Source organism: Triturus cristatus, chromosome 3_2, assembly GCF_964204655.1.
Source record: "Triturus cristatus chromosome 3_2, aTriCri1.1, whole genome shotgun sequence".
Classification (NCBI taxonomy): Eukaryota; Metazoa; Chordata; class Amphibia; order Caudata; family Salamandridae; genus Triturus; species Triturus cristatus.
In genome coordinates, this window is record NC_140584.1 from 1,182,252,716 (window position 1) to 1,182,276,929 (window position 24,214).

Genomic DNA, 24,214 nt, shown 5'->3' on the forward strand with positions numbered 1-24,214 from the left:
CTATCTCTCCGTCTCCCTCCCTCTATCACTCTCTCTCTCTCCCTCTCTCCCTCTCTCCCTCCCTCTCTCTCTGTCTACCTCTGTCTCCCTCTGTCTCACTCACTCTGCTTGTCTCCCTCTCTCTGTCTCCCTACCTCCCTCCCTCTCTCTGTCTCCCTCTCTCTCTCTGTCTCCCTCTCTCTCTCTGTCTCCCTCCCCCTCTCTGTCTCCCCCTCTCTCTCCCTCTCACCCTGTCTCCCTCCCTCTATCTCCCTCTCTCTGTCTGTCTCTGTCTGTCTCCCTCTCTCTGTCTCCCTCCCTCTCTCTCCCTCTGTCTCTCTCCCTCTGTCTCCCTCTGTCTGTCGCCCTCCTCCCTCTTTATCTCCCTCCCTCTCTCTCCGTCTCCCTCCCTCTCTCTATCACTCTCTCTCCCTCCCTCTCTTTCTGTCTCCCTCTGTCTCACTCACTCTGCTTGTCTCCCCCGCTGTCTCCCTCCCTCTCTCTCTCCCTTCCTCTCTCTGTCTCCCCCTCTCTCTCCCTCTGTCTCCCCCTCTATCTCCCTCCCTCTGTCTGTCTCTGTCTCCCTCGGTCTGTCTCTGTCTCCCTCGGTCTGTCTCCCTCCGTCTCCCTCTATCTGTCTCCCTCCCTCTGTCTGTCGCCCTCCTCCCTCTGTCTCCCTCCCTCTGTCTCCCTCCCTCAGTCTCCCTCCCTCTCTCTGTCTCCCTCCCTCTGTCTCCCTCTCTCTGTTTCCCTCCCTCTGTCTCCCTCCCTCTGTTTCCCTCCCTCTGTGTCCCTCTCTCTGTCTCCCTCCCTCTGTCTCCCTCCCTCTGTCTCCCTCCCTCTGTCTGGCTGTCTCCCTCGGTCTCCCTCTCTCTGTCTCCCTCTCTCTCTGTCTCCCTCCCTCTGTCTCCCTCCCCCTGTCAGTCTCCCTCTCTCTGTCTCCCTCCCTCTGTTTCCCTCCCTCTGTCTCCCTCCCTCTCTCTCTGTCTCCCTCTCCCCCTGTATCCCTCTCTCCCTGTCTCCCTCTCTCCCTGTCTCCCTCCCTCCCTGTCTCCCTCCCTCTGTCTCCCTCCCTCTGTCTCCCTCCCTCTGTCTCCCTCCCTCTCTCTCGGTCTCCCTCTCTCTTTCTCCCTCTCTCTCTGTCTCCCTCCCTGTCTCCCTACCTCTCCCTCCCTCCCTCTGTCTCCCTCCCTCTCTCTGTCTCCCTCTCTCTGTCTGTCCCCCTCTCACTGTCTCCCTCCGTCTGTCTCTGTCTCCATCCCTCTGTCTCCCTCCCTCCATCTCCCTCTCTCTGTCCCCATCTGGCTCCCTCTGTCTGTCTCCCTCTGTCACCTCACCCGCTGCTCTCTCTCCCTGCTGCCCTCCGTCACCTCACCCGCTGCTCTCACACCCTGCTGTCCTCGTCACTGTCTGTCACCTCACACCGCGTGTGTCACCCCGGGCTGAGACGGCTTCCCGGGCACACACACAGCTGCACCCAAGTACTTCACGGGTCTTTAAAAGGCCATTCACTTGTTAATGAGGCTTTGGTGTATTTCACCTCTTCTTAGCGCCCCTGCATCTCCACTCAATCAGAGGGGAGATGCAGGGGCGCTAAGAAGAGGTGAAATACACCAAAGCCTCATCAACAAGTGAATGGCCTTTAAAAGAATCGCCCGGCCCCCATAGCTCTGCGCTGCTGCAACCGGCGGTGTTTGTGGACACTCTTTGAAAAAAAAAAAAGCACAGGTATGATGTCTGCAAGGTTTCTGCACAAAAACAATCCACTGCAACGCAAGGTCCCTGACACCATGCCGCAAGGGTGCCTCCGTTCGTATGCTGCATTCCTGCCCTTTCCCTTTCCTGCAGCGCAACGCAATACGGTGCTTTGCTGCCGTGCGGGCGCTGTGTGAAAACTTCAATAATATTCCTCTTTGTTTCTCAACACAATGATCTAGAATTGAATAGTTAAAATAGACCAAATGTTAATGTTGTTTACAATTGTTCTATCACACATTGACCCAGAAGGGCATGTGCCATGCACATTTTCAAGATCTGCATGAGATCATTTTACAGCTAAAAACTAAGAAATCTAAACATGATTATTTACGTAGTTGAAGATCAGCAGAAAACTCTGGCATGGATTTGGCCCGCAGGGACCAATGCTGCAAAGACCTGCGTGACATGGTCCTAACCTCCAGTGGGACTTGGACTGTATTTTCTTGTGTACAGTGTGACTTTCTCAACACCTCTAATCATTTTATATTTTTGTGTCATTTTACATAGTGTTCATGGTGATTCCTCTCCCTTGCCTTGGTCTCCAACAGAACCAGGTCTCTTGATCCCCTTCTAGTGAAACAGATCTTTCGGTGAATATCTGGAGAAGGAACACAGGACATCTGTGTTGTGAAGAGCAGTGTGCACCTGAGATTTGTGGACAAGAAATGCTTTGAAGGATTGAATGAAGATCAGCTTTTAGATACTAACTCATGGATCATAAATAGCCATTAACAACTAGTGAATCTTAAATGTCAGAGAAAGAAGGTTAATGTGACGGGAACCTGGAAAGACGGTCCTCTGATTCACAAAATATTGGAGTGGCAGCTCCTAATGTTTTCAGAGAGTACCATAGAAAAAGCCGGGACAGATTAACTCAACTATTTATTTATCATGTATTTATCATTGCAGGCTGTTTGTAATGTTCCAAGATCCCTAACACAAGGATGTATCAGCAGTCTGTGATTTACTCAGTGCTTAGCAGTGGACCTTACGCTATTTAGAAGCAGTGGCAGTGTTGGCAGAGATGGGCGTGCTCTGTCCTGGGTCACACCATTGAGTCACATGGAGAAGTAAAGATCAGAACTCAAAAAAGGGACACACAAGGAACGCTGATCTGATGCCACATTCAGGTGAACAGTATTTAAGGATGTTGAGTCTTCATATAAAATCACCATTCAGGAGGGCTTGGGTTAGCTCCACATCTCTGCAAAAAAAAACACAAGGAGCACAAACAGAGCAGAGTGTGTGTTTAAGTGCAAGGCCTCCCTGTTTAGATCCAAGACAGACTCTGAGTTGGAGGGGCAGGAGGTGCACCTCAATGCTTTGATGGTCACCCAGAAGTGTGCCACCACCTTAGTCTTCCAGATGGAACTCAAAAGAGAGTACCTGGAAAGTGCATTTATTGCAGACAAGCTATGTAAGTCTTATTCCCAATAAACGAGCGCTACATTTACCAAGAGATGCCCAGTATCTTGTGGAGCTCTAGATGCATATCTAATGCAGAAATCCTTACCATGACCCATACTTATCTATTTAAGGGGCTTGCAAAGCTGAAAAAAGCCATCTTGCGACCACCTCTGAAAACTAGGTGGTAGTGGGTGAACGTCTACTGTTCAGTCCAGTCCAATCACCTTGAGGAAAGATACGACTGCCTCAGATACAACATCATTCCTCATGCAATGGTTCAGGAATTATAGATCAAATCCACCCCGGAGAAGGACACCAATGAGAACGGGGTCCTGGAGAGATATTTGATGCCGGAGCTGGGACTAAGGTTGTATCAAGGAAACCTTCTTAACATCTTTTGATTGGGTGGCGGGACAATGTGTGAGCTGTGGCAGAAGATGCGTGCGTCAGTGAGTAAGGGGGGTTCCTCCTGGAACAAAAGAAGCAATGGTAAGACACACACTGACAGTGGTCATGTTTTCGTGTTGAAGAGGGAGTGGCGAGTGGTTTACATGGTAGTAGCATTCGGGATCATCACAGTGATCTGGTCGAAATGTCCTGTCCATGGTGAAGGTTTGAAGAGGACCATGTGAGGTATGTGATGGAACTGCTGACGATAACTCAGGGTGGAGAGACACGCCTGGACGTGGCGGCTGAAAAGACGCATACACAGGGCAGGAATGAAGGGGTATTGGCCTTCCTAAATCCCAGCAGGAAGTTTACCGATGAGGCGATCATCATTCTCAAAGCTTTGAAAGGATCCTTGGAGGTTTTTGTGTAAATTCTCTGTCAGTCTGCCCGCCAAACAGAGATTTTCAAAGGAAAGAAATGCCTGTTTTCACCAAGACAGGCCCTACACAGATCTCAAGAGTGATAAACTTGCAAGTGAGAGGAATTTCTTCTATAAACACAGTTATTTTTATCTGCAAATACATTTTACACGTTTCGACTTGGGGAACAAAATAACCAAATCTTCTCCATCATACAAGAGTGCACACCTTGTGTACTGATCTTCAGTGCAGCTCCTGACCCTACTACAACCTGCCACCTGGTAGAACTCAATTCCTGAGTAAATACAGTGAGTGGCACCAGTGACCAATCTCAACCATCTGCAACCTATTTCCTGTGGGCAACCTGGCACTCTGAGACTGAAACCAAGGCCAATATTGCACCCTTGATGGCTAGCCACATCAGACCCATAACTCCAGAGACAGATAGAAACAGTTCCTGTATATTTCACACTAGAAGCAATGATCATCTATGGGCTGAAGAAGTACCAGAAGCTTGTCTTAATTCAGAAGACTGCGAAGATGGGCAGAAAAGGGTCAAGCAGAACATTAAATATGCTTAATTATCAGTGGGCGTGGTCACTTCAAGGAATCCCCAAAATGTGCATCCTGCTGCTCCCCAAGACCCTCGCTTATCCTTCGACCGCGGGGCCAAAATACATTAAAAATGATCAGAGAGATAAGTCTTGGATGCTGTTGGCAGTGCTCATCGGTTCCCTAAGGGTGAGTTATATTCAATGCGGTCCCACATTTGGAATTGGATCTATACAAATTTGAATGTTAATTACCTTCTTCTTTCAGCTTCTTCTCAACTAAAAAATTTGAAATGAAACAACGAGTTGGATTATGGAACTTGCAGTTTCCATTAAAAAAAATCTAACAAAGGTCTTGAAACAAATACTACTCTAGAGAACCACAGTAAGTAGAATATGTTACATAGATGAGATGTTATCGCACAAATGAAAAATCACCATATACCTTGATTCACAAATAAACTGTTCTTGATGGAAAAAAAGGACTCTCACTTGAGTCAATAGGGCAATAATCCAACTTGCAATCAGATAAACAGCTCTACAAAATCCATAAGTACAACTACAAAAAATAAATGAATTCAGACAAACAAATAACTGTAAATATGGGCTTAAAACAGCAACCAATTAAACAAAGTGCTATTCAAAATCTACATGGAACTGCTTCTTCTTCTCAAGATGCACTGACACAGGGACTGTGTCACAATCTCTGTAAATATTTCACAGGAAATATAATAGACATCGGATGCATCAGTGAGAATCTCAAATCTCCCTCCACATCACTCCACCACAGAACACCCCAACAATCATCAAACAATCGCCTTAGCAGTCCCACTCTCAGGTTCTTTGCCCTACTTTCTCCAACACAGGACTAATTGTCTCTCAATGATGTCCACCAGTCTCAATCTATGGTACAATACCCCACAGTAATAGTGCATCCCCATGAACGTGGGGTATGTCCCCCGGGCACTGGTGAAAAGTCCTTTTAATGGAGGTTTCTCCTGTAAACGTATGTTTTAAACGCAGACGTTTTGCCATTTTTTGAAGAACAATATGTTTTATTGAATTTGTTGTTTCGCAATCCATTATGTTCCATTCTGTTAGACTTCAATTCCCAGGATACATTTAGCATGATGTTTTACATAGTGTAATCCCATGTAGGATAATCCCAATGCATTTCAGCTCAATAGCCTTCGTCTGGGGATATTCTGATGCACTTCCACATGAAGGGACTGTATATTTACAAAACCAGTGGTGGGTGGTGATGGTGACCGACTTAATGATTAATCTTCTTTTTCCATACAATACCCCACAGCTCACTAATTCACTGAGCACTGTACTGGTAGAAGACATATCACAATGAACAAATGGCTTCCTGCAGATAGGAACGTATCCAGACCCCTTAAAACACGCGATCATAACCCCCATCCTGGAAAAAAGGGAACAGACTCCTGCCACCCTGCTAATTATAAACCCATTTATTTCCTTCCATTTCTGGTCACAAACACAGAATCATTGGTCGCTTCCCAGTTGACAAACTTCCTCAGAAGCAAATATTCTACTATCTGACTTCAAAACTGGTTTGAGACTTACCCAGAGTACAGAATTAGCAATTGTACACACCAGGGTATATTTGCTAAGAAGCCATGACAAAGAACACATTGCTGCACCGGTTCTACTGGGGCCTTTGACAAAGTGGTTCATGACATACTTTTAAACCACCCCCCCCCACCTAATCCAAGATACTGGTGTCAGCAGTCCTGGTAAAGCCCACGTCTGGATACAAGGCCTCCTGACAAAGAGGAAACGATGTGCCAAAATGGAGCTGTTCATTTCTGAAAGCACCATTGTCATGCAGGGAGTACCAGAGGTTTACGCCTGTTTCCTATACTGTTCAATGTACATGTGCGCCCTCTACAAAGACATGAAGTACTCCAGATGGGCGGAGTGTCCAAACGTATGCCGATGACACCCAAATTGTAGTTGACCTTCACAAGGACAGCTCAGACCCCTCAGACATCTGCCTCTGCTTACTTGCATCTAGACACTGGATGAATAGAAATGTTCTCTGACTAACACAGACAAAACCAAGATATTAAAATTGGGTATAAATAAATCCTACGATCTTCCTTTTATCTGGCCATCAGAACTAGAACCTCCCCGGGCGCCAGTCAATCCTGCAAAGAATTTGGGAGTCAAATTTGACTCCGCCCACTGGATTGGTTCGCTTGGAATATCCAAGCTTTAAGGCTCAGGAATAAAGGGTCAAGGCTACTGCTGTTTAATGTGTACAATACTGGCCCCTCAGGCAACGACAGCCCCACTTTGGGTGAACTAGATCATAGATTGAGTCAAGAGCTGGCACCCGTTAATGGCGCTGCGACCCCACTGACAATAGTAGTGGGTGATCTGAATTGTCATTTATGCCCCCTACTGTTCCCTATTAACGTTAATTGGTCAAATTGCCCAGTGAAAAAAGACCCTCACTTTAGCCACTCACTGAATGGTGCAGAACTAGGAAAGCTCCTTTTCTCTCATGATCTGGAGCACACGATCGACTTAATTCCACTGGGGCAAGATGGCACTCTACCACCCACCTTTAAAGGCAGAGGGTGCTCTTCCTATATTGATTACATCTTTGTCCCCAGATGCTTAAAGCATCGTATTATTACAGTGGGAATTGAGTGGAGTCCCTTTAGCGACCATAACCCCCTGGTTATGGAGTTCCTTTATCTGCCTAAACGAAAGTTGACCCCAGTTGAGGACATTGCTGAGAGAATAACGGACCAAGGAAGAAGACTCAGGTGGGCGAAAATAGATGGCGAAAGATTTTACCGGTCCTTAATGGATAAAGGTAAATCATGTATCGATAAATGTTGAGACCTTTCAGTTGAGGGGGCCTGTTTAACTCACGCTTTTGGCCAATTAACCAAACTGGTGGATGGATTGTTGCGGACTAAGGCCCCAGTAAAGACCAACTCAAATCTCCCGAGATGGTTTGATGGGGACTGCACACGAGCCCTGAGGGAACTAAAAAAAGCCCTCAGCAGTAAACCTAGGGACCTATCAAAAGTTCACATGTGCAGATTAAATTATAAGAAGGAACTTAAAAGAAGGAAATCGGTGTTGCAGGGGAAAGCATGGGCGGCCTTGAGGGAGGCCTCTGAAAAAAGGGATATAACGGAATTCTGGAAAATAATAAATACCCCTTGTTTTCAAGATAAAACTTCACCCTCGGCTGCCACAAACATTCTACCGGAACAGTGGATAGTGCACTTTGAGGGCCTGTATAACCATGGGGAGGTGGATAGTACAGAGGAGAGGAGGGTAGTCATGCAGGGACAGTCCCTAGAGTTCACTCTGGAAGAAATAGCTCTGGGCATAGAGGGATTAACCAAAAATAAAGCCCCGGGTCCTGATGGGACCCCCCCGGACCTGTTTTTGAGTAACGTGGAATTATGGGCCCCCATTTTAACCAGAGTAATAAATGCTGCTATTGTGGTGGGCTTGCCCAGGTCCTGGTCGTCGGCCATTATAGTACCCATTTTTTAAAAGGGTAACAGAGATAACCCCCAATGTTACCGCCCAATTTCCTTGATAGATGTCCCAGCTAAAATTTTAGGAAGAGTCATTCTGAACCGACTGATTGATTGGGCCGAGGATAATAATATTATCTTGGATGTTCAGTATGGCTTTCGGTCGGGCAGGTCCACTAGTGACCAATGCCTGAACCTGTATATGCTGGTCGCCAAATACACAAAAACCAGTAAAGAAGCCATATACTTGGGATTTATGGACTTGGCTGCGGCATTTGACCACGTAAATAGGAACAAGCTCTGGGCAATGTTGAGTCATCTAGGGGTTGACCCAGGTATAATTTGCACTCTGAGGGAATCGCATAGAGAGACCTCCGCCAGAGTGCGGTATAACATGGAAGGGGGGTTGACTGATTCTTTTAAATGTACTAGTGGTGTCAGGCAGGGCTGCATACTGGCCCCTTTTTTATTCTCTATATATATAAACAGTTTAGAACAGTTTCTAATTAATTTAAAAACAGATTGTCCAAGGGCAGGAACACGCAATATCCCGGTGTTGCTGTATGCAGATGACGCGGTTCTTTTAGCGCGCACCCCCAAAAGCCTGCAGATTTTAATTGACGGGTTTGTCGAATTTATGGGTGCGCTTGACCTGTCTGTCAATTTTAAAAAATCTTATGTGATGACAGCAGGTCACAAACCACAGACCAGCTTCACTTATAAAATTGGGAACCACACGCTAGACAGGGCGCAATCCTTTTCATACCTAGACGTGCTGTTTGATGAGTCCCTGAAATTTGCCCCATTGGTACAGGAAAGGTGCGGCAAATTGGCGGCATCAACTGGGGCAATAGCAGGTTACGGGAGGAGAGTCGGGCGTTGGTCCCCGGAACAATCAATGAACCTGTATGGCTCTATGTGCTGCCCCAAAGTCATGTATGGTTCAGAAGTATGGGGTTTCATAAATCTTGACCCACTGCAAAGGGAAGAAAACTAAATTTTCCGCTCAATCCTAAAAGTCCCCAATTGCACACCTGTTTTTATTGCACATAGAGAACTAGGACGACCCTATCTAGAGGATCTGATCAAATTTAGACCAATTCTGGCGTGGCTAAAAATTTGGTGCAATCCGGAAGCCGCACTAAGTAGACAGATTCTAACAGATTGCCTAGGGAGGGATAAAAGTCTAAACCTCCCATGGTTAAATTATGTGAAATCCAGTCTGGATAGCATGGGTCGTAATGATTTGTACTTAAACCCGTTAAGGATCACCCCACAGGACAAGCAGACCCTTAAGAGAAACTTTTGGGACCAAAGATCTCTTGCCAGATCCACAGCGGAAGGGGTTAAACCCTCAGTGATCACTTACAGCAGACTTGAAACCAATGATGGGATTGAACCTTACCTTTGTGTTGTGTATAATGCCCAAGAAAGGTTTTTAATGTCACGTTTTAGGCTCAATTTTTTACCATTCTTATTAGCTGAACCAGCTGGTTTTAGTCATTCAATTGAGCAGAAGGGTGCCTGCGGCTGCGACAATGAGTCTCCGCAGGACACCCTTCATTTTGTACTTCTATGCCCTTGGTATGCACTTCCAAGACGTAGATTTTTAAAGGAAATTTAAAAAAAAAGTCTAGGTTTACTCGTGCTAAAGATGCACTGATTTTTTTACAGAGGGCCAGTGACCCATTAACTCTATGCTCTGCTATTAGTTTCCTGAAATTTGCACTAAGACTTAGGGTAACCAGAGGATAGCTCTACTAACGACCAGATGGTTGACGTGAAATTCAGTGATGCCAGTTCCTGTGCATGTGGATGATGGGAGATCCAGTGATGTCACTTCCTGTGCTGATGGGTGGTGGGAAAATATGTATGCATATGTACACACACAAATTCTAAAGAGCATTTCTATACACTTATGAATAAGGCACCCTTCGTAACCCTGCAATAGCATGCATAAAACAACCTGCGCCACTGTACCACTTTTTGTGATGCACCAGCGGTGTAAAAAATGAGCCTTGTTGCTCCATATTTATAAAGTGACGCATCTAGGTAGATGCGTCACTTTGTAAACCCCTGTGCCACATTACACCTGCGCCAGGTATAATGTATGCAGGGTGGGGGGGCGTTCCGATGCAAGAAAGGGTCGTAGGAGTGATGCAGTGAAATCTATCAGATTTCACAGCGCCACTTCTAGGACGCAAATGGGTCAATATCTTAGGCCAGCCTCATGGCAGGTGTAAGACTGGCGCAGGCACATTTCACATGGGACTTGCCCATGTGTAATGAGCCATTGCTGGAGTTGGGTTACTTTTGTGACACACTCCAGCAATGCGTCATTTTTGCGCTTACTAATACGTCAGAAATGCTGACGTATCTGTAACTCCCTGTGACATGATGCGTCATACTGTAAATATGATGCATCATTGGTGTCGCAAGGATGGCGCAATGAAAAGGGACGCATCGCTGTTTTCTCGCAGCGATGCGTCACTTTTCATAAATGAGGCCCTTTGTGTTCCTAAATTCGTTTTTTATTTCATTGTTTTCATTTATGAGTTCATCCAGACCACTACAGGCTACTGAGTTCACAGTATGCACTGTGCAAAAGTCATTTGTTGCATGGGAAAAAACTTCAGATATATGGCATCTCGAAAAAGCAAATACTTTTAGGACATGCATGTGAAACATGTGAAATGTAATCAGGGAGTGCTTTGCTGACATGGATTACCATAGTGGTTTTTATAGTTATTGTTGAGAAAGCAATCAGAGTTTTTATCTGTAAAGTTAATGACATATATTAGGGTATGGGGTATGACACCGGGTAGGACCACCCCTCTTAAAGCCTTGACTAAAGGACATGAAAGCTACTCCCTATCCTTCCTCAACAGATTCCTCACCTCGTCCCCTTAGCTACCCAGGACACATCCCCTCCCCACTACCAATCTCCTGGCTAGCTCCTCCATTAATCCTGAGACTTCTCCCGCCAGCTCCATTCCAGTTAATGAATGCAATGCCTCCCCTTCACCCAGCCAAAAAGCAACTCACTCTTAAAATCAACTAGCCAATGGCTTCTTCAAATTAAATATCAACGCCCTTCAACTAAACCCATTTCTCCGTGTACCCCTCAAACTCTCTTGGATACCATATGCTTCTGTCTTTATGATTGAAGGTCCAATGGACTCTACCTCATGAGTTCTATCCAGGATGGTACAACCTGCCAAGCTAAAAGCCACTCTTTAGTGCTCCCCTACAGGTATGTGGGCGTGTTCCCTGCTCTGAGTTTCTGACTGCCAACTTTTATTTTGGGCCTGTGTAAGGAAATGCCCTTTTTTGTATGGTCGCCCCCAAGTTTTTCGACTGGTGCTTTTGGTTTTTCAACTAAATGTGTGCACTGAACCTGCTAGCCAGACCTAATTGCCAGTGTCCTGACCCTAAACCATGTATATTGAATAGGTTTATACCCCATTGGCATAAGCTAACTTACCTATAAGTCCCCAGTATATGGTGCCCAGGGAATGTAAGTTAAAAGGCCACCCCAGGGATTGCAGCACTGGTTGTGCCACCCTGGGTGTGATACAAATAAAAGAAGCCTACTAGTCCGTCAGTACAGACAGGAAGAGCAGTTTAAAGTGCTGGCCCGACTTTGCAAATGAAAGCAATGGCACAGTCAAACCTTCCCCTGCAATATGCGTACGTCACCCGTATGCTAGGCCTTATGAGCTGTACGGCAGGGTGCAGCATATTTCATGGGCAGAATATGTATTTCACATTTTCTGGCAGTAAATATGCGACATTGTCATTTTTACTGTGGAGAGACTTGGTCGCCCCATAGGTGAGTACAGGGGTACAAGCTGACCCCTCGTTTGTGCTAACGCCTGAACTGTGCGACCAAAGTTTATACTCTAAGGTATCAAACACTTCATTACATTAAGCCTGACTTGATTCTAAAGTCGGAATTATTGTAGCGTGTGCAGTGTGCAACTTTTACAAAGTCGCCCTTTGTTGCTTTTAGTCTCCTGTGCCCTTAACAGTTGCACAAGGAGCCAGTCCCAGAGACAGCTTTCTGCCCTCCTAGGGAGACGTGCTAATAACTCCCAGCAAAGGAGACAATAGAAGCCTGCACTGGAGAGAGGCGTACCTCCCTCCTGCAGGAAGCCATACAGGTGTTGACCGAAAAGGCGAGCTTCAAAGGAGAAGCCACCTTTAAAGAGCAAATGGGTAACACTTAAGATTGGGGGCTGCTCTATTGTTTATGCAGACAGGCTGGCACTAGGGACAGGGAAGGGGAAACCAGTTGCTAAACTGATTTTTCAGGTGCGTTTACCTCCCTTGGTAGCCACACCTCTGGTTCGGGCAAGGGAGCTCTGGATGCCAAGAGAGGGATTATACCATGTCGGAACTCAGCAGAATGGTGCATCTTGGGATAGCCAGATGCCACACTTCACAGGAAGTGGTCATTGGGAAGGAGGAAACCTGGTAACCCATTGGCTACCAATCACATCCTACCCTGAGGGCATATTCTGAGCATAAAAGGGCACTCATGGCACCCAAACTCAGATCTTGATTGGACTGGAAGAAGGATCGAAGAAGGATTGCCCTGCTGCACCAAGGACCTGGCAAAGAAAGGCTGCGCTGGAATGAACTGCACCCACTGCACCTGGTGGCGAGCAAAGGATAAGGGACTGTGTCTGCTTTGTCCTGTTCCTGGGGAAGTTGTCTCTGGAGCCCAGCCGAAGCAAGAGACTCTAAGGGTCAGTTGGCTGACCTCCTGTTCACAGAACAGGGCCCCAATAGTTGAAGAAGCCTGCAGGGGCAAGTTAGTAGCCCCAAATCTTCACACCTCTGCCAACTTCCACCATGCAGCACTGGAGACCAGGACCCAACGCTCAAAGTTGCACCCAAGCCCGCTGGACCCAAGGAAGTCATCAGATTTGGCTGTGACTGCGATACAGAGTGACTGGTAGTCAAAAGGTGACTTAACTTCTACCAGTACCGAAAAGACTTCAAGTGACATTGATTCCTTTGTGGAACAAGGTGTAGTTCAGGAAGACCCCCATCAACCACGTCTCATCCACAGCATCCTTTAGCATCTTCAGTATCCTGTATTACTTGTATCAGGACCATTTCCATAGGAACCTACAGCAAAGGATAAAAGCTCCTGGAACTGACTGAAAACTGCTTCACCTGCAGAGGTAGCTGTTTCTGAGGGCCTTATTGGTCCGTCTGACTGGCTCGCTGTCAGAGTTGTTCGCCTCAAGTGCTCTAACCAAACACAACACAACTAGCCAAAGTTTTTGTTCAAAAGGTTTCTAAGTGTCAAATATGTTGAAATTGCCAAAAATTGTTTGCAGTTGAGTAAAAAAAGCTCATATTTACAGTACCCTATAAAATCTATATATCTGGACCCCGCTGATGAATCTTTTTAACTGTGGTGTCTAAAAATACATAAAAATAAGGTTGATTTTCATACACTGGTGTCAGATTTCTTTAGTGTTTCAGTTCTTGCTTCTTCAGCTGTTTTGGTGTGGTTTAAATGCTTTAGACTTATTCCTTTGTGTAAGCTTTGCTGATCAGAGTCACAGCTACCCAGGGTTGAGCTATAGGGTTTAAAAAATAAAACCTAAGGGTCCTACGGGGGTGGCGAGTGTATTACACGGTGAGGTCGTAAAACCACACCATGATCTCTTCACAGCCATGTGGTATTACACCAGTGTTTCATTTGTAAACATATATATAAATAAATAAGTGCTAGGGCTCAAGGTATTTCATGGAAGATCACTGCGGATTTCACCACTCACAGCCCCAGACAACACTGCCAAACTCCAGAGCCACCGATAACTACGAACCATCACACTCCAACAGTTGTCACAATTTAGGTGAGTTTGTCTAGCCCAAAGCCGTGAGACTGGCCTGGGCAACCTGCTATTTACGTTTTTTAATGTATTGAGATGTTACACACTGTTGCTAATGTGCCCTGTTAAAAGATACACATCTAGCGCCACCAAGTGGTGGACTGTTATAAGAGCTGCTATTAAAGAATAACTTCAGAGCACCGACAAACACGGGCACAAATTAAGGGCTGCTAAGTATTTGTGCAGAGGTCTAAGATTGTCCCTAAGTATGTGACGTCCTGGATCTGTCCGGTGCTGGAGGGGCACAATCTACATGCCCTCATCATGGGCACTGGACTATTACCCCTGTCTTGGATATAGCGCATAAAGCAGTATTGATAATGTATTGTGTTTTAGAGAGACCAGTAGTGTGACCAGACCTTTTTATCTGCGTTATTAGGACTGTGGTCTAATCGCCCCACTGGCCATAGTTCTGCTGTTATGTGTAGGCCCAGAATGTAGTGTTGCGCCCATCCGTACGGCATGTAAATGATACATAGTGTTAAAAGGAGTGTGTGAGTGAGTGCGATGAATGGAGCCAGTGGGGTCCATGTTGGGCACCTCTGGTGTGGTAAAGCCCGAGATGGAGTGTGATGGACAGTGAAAGTGTATCACCTGTACCCCAGCACACCAGGGGCAGATAACCTCAGATGCCACAATAGGATCCTGGGAGCCCCTGTTGGCCCCGTGGGCCCCCTGAGCGGGGTTTGACAAGTCCCATGTAAGTACCAATAGCCATTCCGTCTCACCCCAAGAGGCTGCGAGGCTGTTTTCTGTTTCTTCAACACGTTCAAGAGGTGTGGGGGCATATTAACAAGGACTTAGGGGCATATCAACAAGGGCTTTATCTCTGCTTTTTTGGCTTTAAAAGCCAAAAAAGCAGAGATAAAACAAGCGCCCTATCAACAACAGGGTGCTAACACGCAAATTTGCATGTTAGCACCCTTTTACTCTACGCTTCCCCTTGCATCTCTAATGAGATGCAAAGTGGGCGTTCCAGAGTAAAATAATAGGAGAAATGTCGCTAAGCGACATTTCTCCTATTATCAAGAATGTAGCTAACCCTGTTAGAGACAAAAAAAGCAGCGCTAACCGCGGTTAACGCTGCTTTTTTACGTCTGCTAATTTTCAGACTTAGCCATGATATCCTATGGAAGGAGGATATCATGGCTAAGTTTGCCTGTCCCTATCAACAAGTTAACGTGTGATTATCGCTGGGTTTCCAGCGATAATCTCACGTTAGCCTGTTAGCGTGTAGATTTTTATCGCTATTGAGATAAGCGTTGCTAATAGCACGGTATCTCAGCGATAAAAATTCACGCTAGCCGGCGATAATTATCCTCACGCTAAGAGCGCTGAGCGATAATTATCGCCGGTTGTTGTTGATATGCCCCTTTATCTCTGCTTTATTGGCTTTAAAAGCCAAAGAAGCGGAGATAAAAATATCGCCCTATCAACAACAGGGTGCTAACATGCAAAATTGCATGTTAGCATCCTTTTTCACTACGCTTCCCTTTGCATCTCTAATGAGATGCAAAGTGGGCACTCCAGAGCAAAATAATAGGAGAAATGTCACCAAGCACATTTCTCCTATTATCAAGCTTCACGCTAACCCTGTTAGAGACAAAAAAAGCAGCGCTAACCACGGTTAATGCTGCTTTTTTACGTCTGCTAATTTTCAGACTTAGCCATGTAATCCAATGGGAGGTGGGTTACATAGCTAAATCCACCATTGGCTCTCAACAAGGATATCCCTAGCCTTGTAGTTTTATCGCTGCATTACCAGCGATAACCTTCAAAAATGCGGCTATCGCTGGATTTTTTATCGCCTAGGCGGTTAGCGTTGTTAATAAGGCGATATTATCCAGCGATAGCGGGCGTTAAAAAAATTAACGCTAAGCGCCCTTAGCGTTAATTTTCCCTGTTCCTTGTTAATATGCCCAATAGTCCTTACAAACATACCATCGGATCTCGGCTCACACTCACCTGTCGTCAGGGGAGATGCAGACCAGGGGCTTGAAGGAGCCTTGCAGGTACACCTCTGGAAGAGAGAAAGGAAATTGGCTTATTACAGTGATCATCCGGGCTTCAGAGCGTTACAGTTTCAAAGCCTTACACTCTGAGTACGATGAGGAAGGACTTGTTCTTTGGCATCACCAATCCATCCAGCTGCTATACCATCAGCTTCTATACAGCATTCCAAGGGGCAGTTGACAGCTGTATGGAATGTACCAAGAAGTGGCAATGCAAGGGGGAGGGGGTGGGGAATAACGGGTAAACGGGACGGTTATTTAAGTTTTGAAATAACAATTGGTATAGAAACAGATTACAACACATCTTCCCCATAAATGCACAATATTTGGAAAGTGCCGGACGGCCCATAAAATATGATCAGAAAACAACAAAATGAAAAGAAACTCAGAGAGACATTAATAGCAACAAAATGAAGTGGGGGGAGGGGGATTGTGGAGCGACCGTGGAAAGAAGAGAAAAGAGTACATACAAGGAATCAATAGAGAAACTTGTGTCGAGGAGCGAAATAATATTGTCCCACAGAAAGTTTCTACCAAAATCGATTAAGGATGAAATCTTTGTGGCATCTGGGCAGAACTCTACCGTTCCTCGGGGCTTGTTTTCTGGAAGGGCCTGGGGGAACAGATTACAACGGTTATGATCAATAGTTTTCATTTTATGTTCTTTTCTTGGCCTTTCCTGTTTCCTGTCCAGCTCTAAGATGTATTTGCATTTTGCTATTAAAGTGTTTTTTATTTTTTGTTTTCTGTCTTCGTGTCTTTCAGTTGTGTTTCAATGGTGCCATGGGCCCTAAGTCCCAAACAAGCAAAATGGGCCTGCTGCCTCCAGGGTAGGTAGAAAAAGCCAAGACCAAGCGTGGTCCAGTGGACTCGGTGCAACTGCACCTCCTGCACTGGTGATTACAAAGTCCTCAGTGATCTCATGTTTCTGCAGCTTTCTTGCAGCACTTTGGTCCTTTCCTACTGCCCTGTTAATAACGGAATATCCCTCATAACTTCAAATATTAAACTTAGCAATACTATTGGTTCATATATTTTTTTACATTGCAAAGTTTTTACTTACATTTTTTTTTCCACCATTTTATTTTTTAGGTTTGGCTTCACAGCACAGCTGTCGCCAGACTGTTGTGATCAACCTACAAAAAGCCCTTAGGGGTCCTACATAGAGGGGCTTTGGTTCCGCTTACATGTGGATGGACAGGAGCACATATTTTGATTGGGCAGGAAGTGTCACAGAAGCTCTGCTTTGCCCCCAAGCAGCTGTGAATATTGTGGGTGTTTGTCCAGCTGCCTGGGCCACCAGCAGTACACCTGCCTGGAGAAGGCTCACTAACACTCATACTGTGTCTGTTTGTATCTGGCAGCAGCACAGATGGGAGGAGGGCAGCCATGAGGGATGTGCAGGTGTGTCTTGAGAGCATTCTCGGATGGCCAGGGTACACTAATCTACAAGCATTTTTAGAACTGCCTTGACAGTGCAGAGCTTATGTGTTAAAAAAAGAGCTTTCATAGTACTACTGAGAGGCTTAGGCCACACACATATGGGCTCCCTGGAGTACAGGCTTTGACAGACACGCCACTGGAACAGAGGCTTGTGTCGCCATTTCTGGCCTGTGGCAAAGGTTACACTTGATAGAGCAGGGCCGAGTTGGCTATAGTGGCTAGCAAACCATCATGACTCAAGGCTGCTCTGTTTACTATAACATTTTATGATAAAGGCAGTAAACCTGACATATTTATTGTGAAAAGCATAAGCTCACATGAATCCATTGGATGGTGGCTTGCTATTCCTCGGTATGAAAGCCGATGGAGAGCCATCTGGTTCCATGGAATCTCACGGATTACTGTAGGAGGCGAGAGCCTTGGTGTTGGGTCCCCGTGACGTGAAGTGGACACAGGAGGTTTGCTCCGTGAGAATCCTTCTTAGGCCCTCTTAGGAGAGATAGTATGTTGCTTAGACAACGGTAATTTTCTATACCTTTGTAATTTTATGACTGTGTGCCTCATGGCTGCCATGTAGAAATGTTTACTCTCAAATCACTAGGCCTAAATTGATTATGCTGACAAGCTATAGGGCTGATTAGTGCGCTCGCCAAAGTAATGTCCAATTTCATGAGTTTGATATATTTATTATTAAAAGTTATGACAAAGGCAGTGGGCCTAGCTCACTTATTGGGGAAAGCATTTGTTAACACCTGCAGGTTTTTATCAATGGGTTGTTTTCACGTTGTGTTACAGGCGATAGACAGGCATTTTTCCTTGTGGAATCTGACGGATTACCCTAGTAGGCAAGGGTTTTGATGTTGGCTACCCACTTTGAGAAACCCTAGAGGTTTTCACTGTGATGATTCTTGTTAGGCTCCATTGGCAGCATCGTATATTGTTGTGCGAACTGTATTTTCTACATATTGGTAATTTTATATCTGTATGCATGATGGCTGCTGGTTCGTGTGGACTTATACAGGCCTGTGTGGATTTTGGTGTTAAGTCAATGGTAAAAACTATAGGGCTAATCGGTTCATGGTAAACAGTGATGTCAGATGTCTTATGTGTGATCTGTTTATAATGAAAAGTTATGAAAAAAACAAGTAGGCCTGACTCGCGTATTGTGAAAAGCATGTGTTAAAGGCAATAAGCTTTCAAGAGTAGATTGTTATTAAACTGTGCTGAAACCACTAGACGTGTATTTTGTTTCACAGCCTCTCACAGATTACCGTAGCGGGTTTAGGTGTTGATGTCCCACCCGAACAAACCATTGCAGTCGAAGATTTGCACAGGGGTAAAACCTATGCTCAGTGCAAGAGGCCTGAGATGGTTACGGTGACAAGTCACTGATAACCGTTATAGTCCTGATTGGTCCACCACTAAAAGGCATTTCGGATGCCATGGGTCTGACCTGTTTATCATGAAATGTTCCAACAAATACAGTAGACCTCGTTTACTTACAATGTAAAACTTATGTTAAAGACAATTGGCCTTCAAGGGTGGATTGTTTTTGCACCTTTTTGAAGCCTACAGGTTGATATAGTGGTACAATTAACTCACAAATGACCTTTGTAGGCAAGGCTTTTGGTGTTGGTTACCCTATTTGACAAATCCTAGGGGTAGAAGATTTGCACTGTAATAATTTGTGCTAGAATCTCTTATGAAGACGTAACTGTGTGCCAGGATCTTATAATAAAGGGATCATTAAATAACACAGACATCCATTTATATATAAATATATATCCATATAGAAACATGGAGGGCCATTGGGTCAGCCCTCTTCTGCCATTAGTCTGTCTGAGTGTCAGTTACACTCTGCTTCGATCCAAGACAGCCCACTGCATGGAGTAATGGTTCAGTCCACACCAGTCATTGGCTCTCTTGCCCTGTGAATGACGGCATTTTCTGATCACGTGTGCACATCCACCTGAATGCCTGTGCTTCAGAGGCGAGGCTGGTTGGCCAGTCCTTTGGTTTTCACTGACCTCGTTTTATAGTTTCCTATTCATTTCTTTACTTCTCCTCTTTTAATTTACTTTTTCTTAGGAGACTACTAGAGCTCCTCAGTCAGTGCTAATGGGCTGCTTAATTAGAGCTCATTCACCTGCAGTGTGCCACATCTTGCTTGGCCACTTCCTCGAAACCCGGAAACCATTATGGAATGCTGTCGTCCATTGTGTATCATGTTTCAACAATCAAACTTGACCAGCACTTTGGTTCTAAATCTGGCGGCCATGCTGGAATATTAAAACAACAATACACTGGGGACAATACGACTGTAAGATGGACACCCACTGACCGCTATGTTAAGTTTTGTTATTGCAAGCGTACTTCTGCTGTGCTTAGACAGCAAGAATGTTATGTTTTTCTACTTGTATTCTTTTAATATATCTTGCATTTGTAGTTGAGTTTGCGTGTGTGCTAGTGTGTAAATGTCGGAGGGTGTCAAAGGGTGAATGCATTAATGAGTCAGTGGATGGATGAATGAGTGACAGAGGGTATATATAATAACTTACTGAGTGCCCAAACTCAACAATAAGATGAAAGGCATCTCCATTTATAAGTCAGATCTATTAGCATTGCCAGTGCTGATCCCCTCTGCTATCTTATATTTTAACACAAACACACAACCACACACACAACCTCAAACACACACACACACAACCACACACACAAACAACCACACACACAAACAACCACACACGTACACAACCACACACAAAACCATACACACAACCATACACACACAACCACACACAACCAACCATAACCACACACACAACTACACACAACCACACACACACACAACCACACACACACAACCACAACCACACACACAACCACACACACAACCACAAGCACACACACAACCACAAGCACACACAGCCACACACACAACCCCACACACACAACCACACACACACAACCAAACACACAACCACACACACACAATAACACAAACACACAACCACACACACAACCACACACAACCACAACTACACACACACAACCACAACACACAACCACAACCCCACACACAACCGCAACACACAACCACACACACAACCACAAGCACACACAGCCACACACACACAACCACACACACACACACACAACCACACACACACACACACACACACAATAACACAAACGCACATCCACACACACAACCACACACAACTACACACACAACTACAACAACACACAAACACACACAACCACACACAACCACACACACACACACACACAAACACACACACACACACACACACAACCACACACACACAATAACACAAACTCACATCCACACACACAACCAGAACTACACACACAACCACAACAACACACAACCACAACAACACACACAACCACAACAACACACAATCACAACCACACACACAACCAAACACAGAACCACACACACAACCACACAAACACAAACACACACACAAAACCACAAACAACCACAACCACTCACACACACAACCACACACTACCACACACACACACAACCACACACACAACCACACACACACAACCACACACACACACAACCACACACATGCACACAACACACACACACAAACACAAACAGTTTTTTGGGTTGTCAGCATAAATACGCTGTCACCAAACACTATGAACACCTCGGGAAAGTTTGGGAAGTCACCACCAACTTTGAAACCACTTGCTGTTGCAGAGTGTGTTCTGTACACATGGCAATACCTTGACACAGCGGACTGTTGCAAGGAATGCTTTGAGCCTCGGAGGCTGACAGACCTCAGTCTGTTCCTTAGTTCACCCCGTCTTGCCGCTGCATGTAAACAGGGTGCCCACTGTCAAGCATGATGTGAGACATTGTGATCGGGCTGGAGATGCTATTTAGCAATCTGCTTAGAACATTGTGTTTCATTTATGTCATTAAACATAAAGGAGCACTGGCAACGCTGATAAAATGGATTTCATCTTGAGTAGTGACTAAAACTTTTTAAAAGCCTGCAGTACTGAAACAAGCATTTGCAATGCAATAGGTCTCGCATTTTCAAAAGTTTAAGCTATTGGCATTGTTCATGACAATGCCTTTTTTATCTATTTTATAAAACAAACACATAAATAAATGCCATTATCATTTACAATGCCAATAGCTAGTGTTGCATTATTATTAGCAATGCCAACTGCTCACACTTTCATAATGCGAGACCTATTGCATTGCAAATGCTTGTTTATATTTGTATTTTTCACTATGTTCTCCGGCCTCCTTTAGGTATTTTTTCTATTTTTTTAATCCCTTGTTTTATTTTTACATTAGGGTAAATCCTGCTCCACAGCCACCTTTTTCCTCTTTCTGTCCTCCTGGTTTTCCCTACTTTTTTCTGTTTTGTGAGTCCCTTCATGCCCAATTTTCATGTTTTGACAAAACTTCTTGATCATTATGATTTTTTTAGAAGTAAAATCAAAGTGAGAAACTAGGAAGTTTAAAATTTCACGTGTGAAGGTGGTGCTGATTACCTGCAGCACCTGAGACTGGTTGTGAAAGTAACTAAAGCCATTGCCCAGGTCCACAATAGTTTCCTCCCTTGGACCTGGAATTTGATCAGCCGCGGAGGAGGATAGGGGACGGTCAGAGTGTTGCACTGGGTTTGTAATGACCTATCCTGATAATGCTGTTCCTGAAGCTTAGTGCAGGAGAGCAGTTAGGAATAAGATATTTCTGCACTTGTTTTCAGGCCACAACACCCATGATCATCCCACCCCAGCTCAAACAAGCAGATCGCCTTCGGGTTGTTGGCAAATAGAGTGATAAAATTGCATGTTTCTACATTTATTTAACTGACAAACATCCACTCATACTTTGATGCCTGTTGCAAATTAAGCAAACAATATAGCAAAACACGACACCCACAGGCAAATATTAGCATTGTATACAAATATATGTTAATAAATGTCTGTATTTAAGGAAACTCATCAAGTTTTTTTTTTACTCCCCATGCTATCTACTCAGCTGTTGGCCTGGAACTTATGAAAAGCAGCATGAAATGTCATTCACATGAAGCACAATTTTCTGTATTTTCCACTTTTAAAAATAGAGACAGGAAACACATTGGGCCCAATTCACAAAAGTAATCTGAGACAAAATCCTAACTTTACGACTTTCGGTATTCACAAAGGGCATTTAGGAGTAGTAAAGTTAGGATTTTGTCTCAGTTAAACTTAAGTTTTAGTTTTAAGTTTAACTTAAGTAAAATTAAGTTTAACTGAGATAAAATCCTAACTTTAGTACTCCTAAATGCCCTTTGTGAACACCGAAAGTCGTAAGGTTAGGATTTACTCTCAGTTAAACTTAAGCTTTGGTCTTAAGTTTAACTCCTTAGAGGAAGAAGAAAACTTCAATTCTGCACACAATAATGCTGGGACAAAAAACTTTGTAAGGAATATTGAAATGATCAATCCAGGCATCACGAGAATAACTGAAAAAGAAAAATCTGTTGAAACAAAGAGTGAATCTTTTAACAACAGAGGAATGGACAATAGTATTCACCTGTTGTTGGGACAGGAATGTCCTCTGCATGATAAATGGGTGCCCGGAGTGACCTGACTGCATGTGAAGCTGGTATCCTGATTTTTGTTTGCCCAGCTAGTACATCAATCGAGCATGTGCACTCTGCTTAGGCCTGTCCATGGTAATTCCAAGGCCCAGCACCTGTTCTGTGACCTAGAGGCACACACCAAGCCCCTCCACTCATCACCTTCAAAGATTTAAGGAAAGCAAGAGGGCATATGCTATTCCGTTTGAGACCTTGGTTCATAGTGTGTTGCTAGATTGCAATAAATGGGGGAGATACAACGACTCAGAGAGGAGTGCTCTACCACACTTATTGAATATCTGTCTGACTCGACAACGAACGATCCAGAGAAACATACAGTGGTGGCTGACAACCTGTTATTTAACAGGGTTTACAAAAGACTGAAGTAGCATTGCTCTAAGCCAAAGGGAGAGTAAAACTCTTAACAGACTTATTCCAAACTAGAGGGTAATTGCCAGGGTAATTCTCAAGGGTTGGCTGATAGAAGGCTTACCCAAGAGGAATTCTACCAGGCACAAGTTGAGTGTCATACACTTGTGGTGGTTTGGAAGGAAACCAAGGGACAGGTCAGCAAGGAAGTGATCAGAAGGCATTAAGGTAACTGGAAGGATGGAAAGCCGTACAGTGCTCCCATGAATTCTGAGTCACAAAGTAGCAGAAATCTAGTTGTTCTCCACAGGAACTTCCGTTTGTGATTGATCCATGAAGTGTTGTTAGCAGGTCACTTGGGCATCAGAAAGACACAAGATACTTTGAATTCTTTGCTGTACTGATCAGGGATGCACTGAGATACAGAGAGGTTCTGCAGAGCCTGTCTTACATGTCAATTTAGTGGTAAGTCAAGAGGTAGGACCAAGGCATCATTAGTGCCACCGCAAGTAGCAGATTTGTCATTCACTCAGCCGGTCTGTTTGACTCCATTAAAAAAACAAGCATCTTGGTTTTGGTTTATCATGCCACCAGGTATCCACAGCCTGTACCTCTGAAGAGCACGACTGCTAAGGTAGTAACCAAGGTACTCCTAAGGATCTTTTCACCGGGTGGATTTCCCTGGATGATAATTTCTGACTAGGGGGAAAACTTCATCTCCTCTTATTTGAGAGACTTGTGAGAGCAAGCTGGCATTATCTATTACTTTCTCCATGTCATACCATCCACAGACCAATGGGCTGGTGGAAATGTTTAA

General features: G+C 44.8%; 1 protein-coding gene and 1 long non-coding RNA gene across 3 annotated transcripts in view; one reads left to right on the forward strand and one right to left on the reverse strand.

Annotated features, from left to right (window-relative positions):
• LOC146859397 (uncharacterized) overlaps nt 1–24,214 on the forward strand; it is a 237,005-nt gene that overhangs the window by 130,290 nt on the left and 82,501 nt on the right. The window lies entirely within an intron of this gene.
• The window catches only part of PRKAG3 (protein kinase AMP-activated non-catalytic subunit gamma 3), a 389,089-nt gene that overhangs the window by 73,673 nt on the left and 291,202 nt on the right, over nt 1–24,214 (reverse strand). For both annotated transcript variants that reach the window (XM_085650087.1, XM_085650086.1), the window contains exon 11: nt 15,915–15,969. In XM_085650087.1, the coding sequence (XP_085506213.1) occupies nt 15,915–15,969 (55 nt within the window). The remainder of the gene's footprint in view (nt 1–15,914; nt 15,970–24,214) is intronic.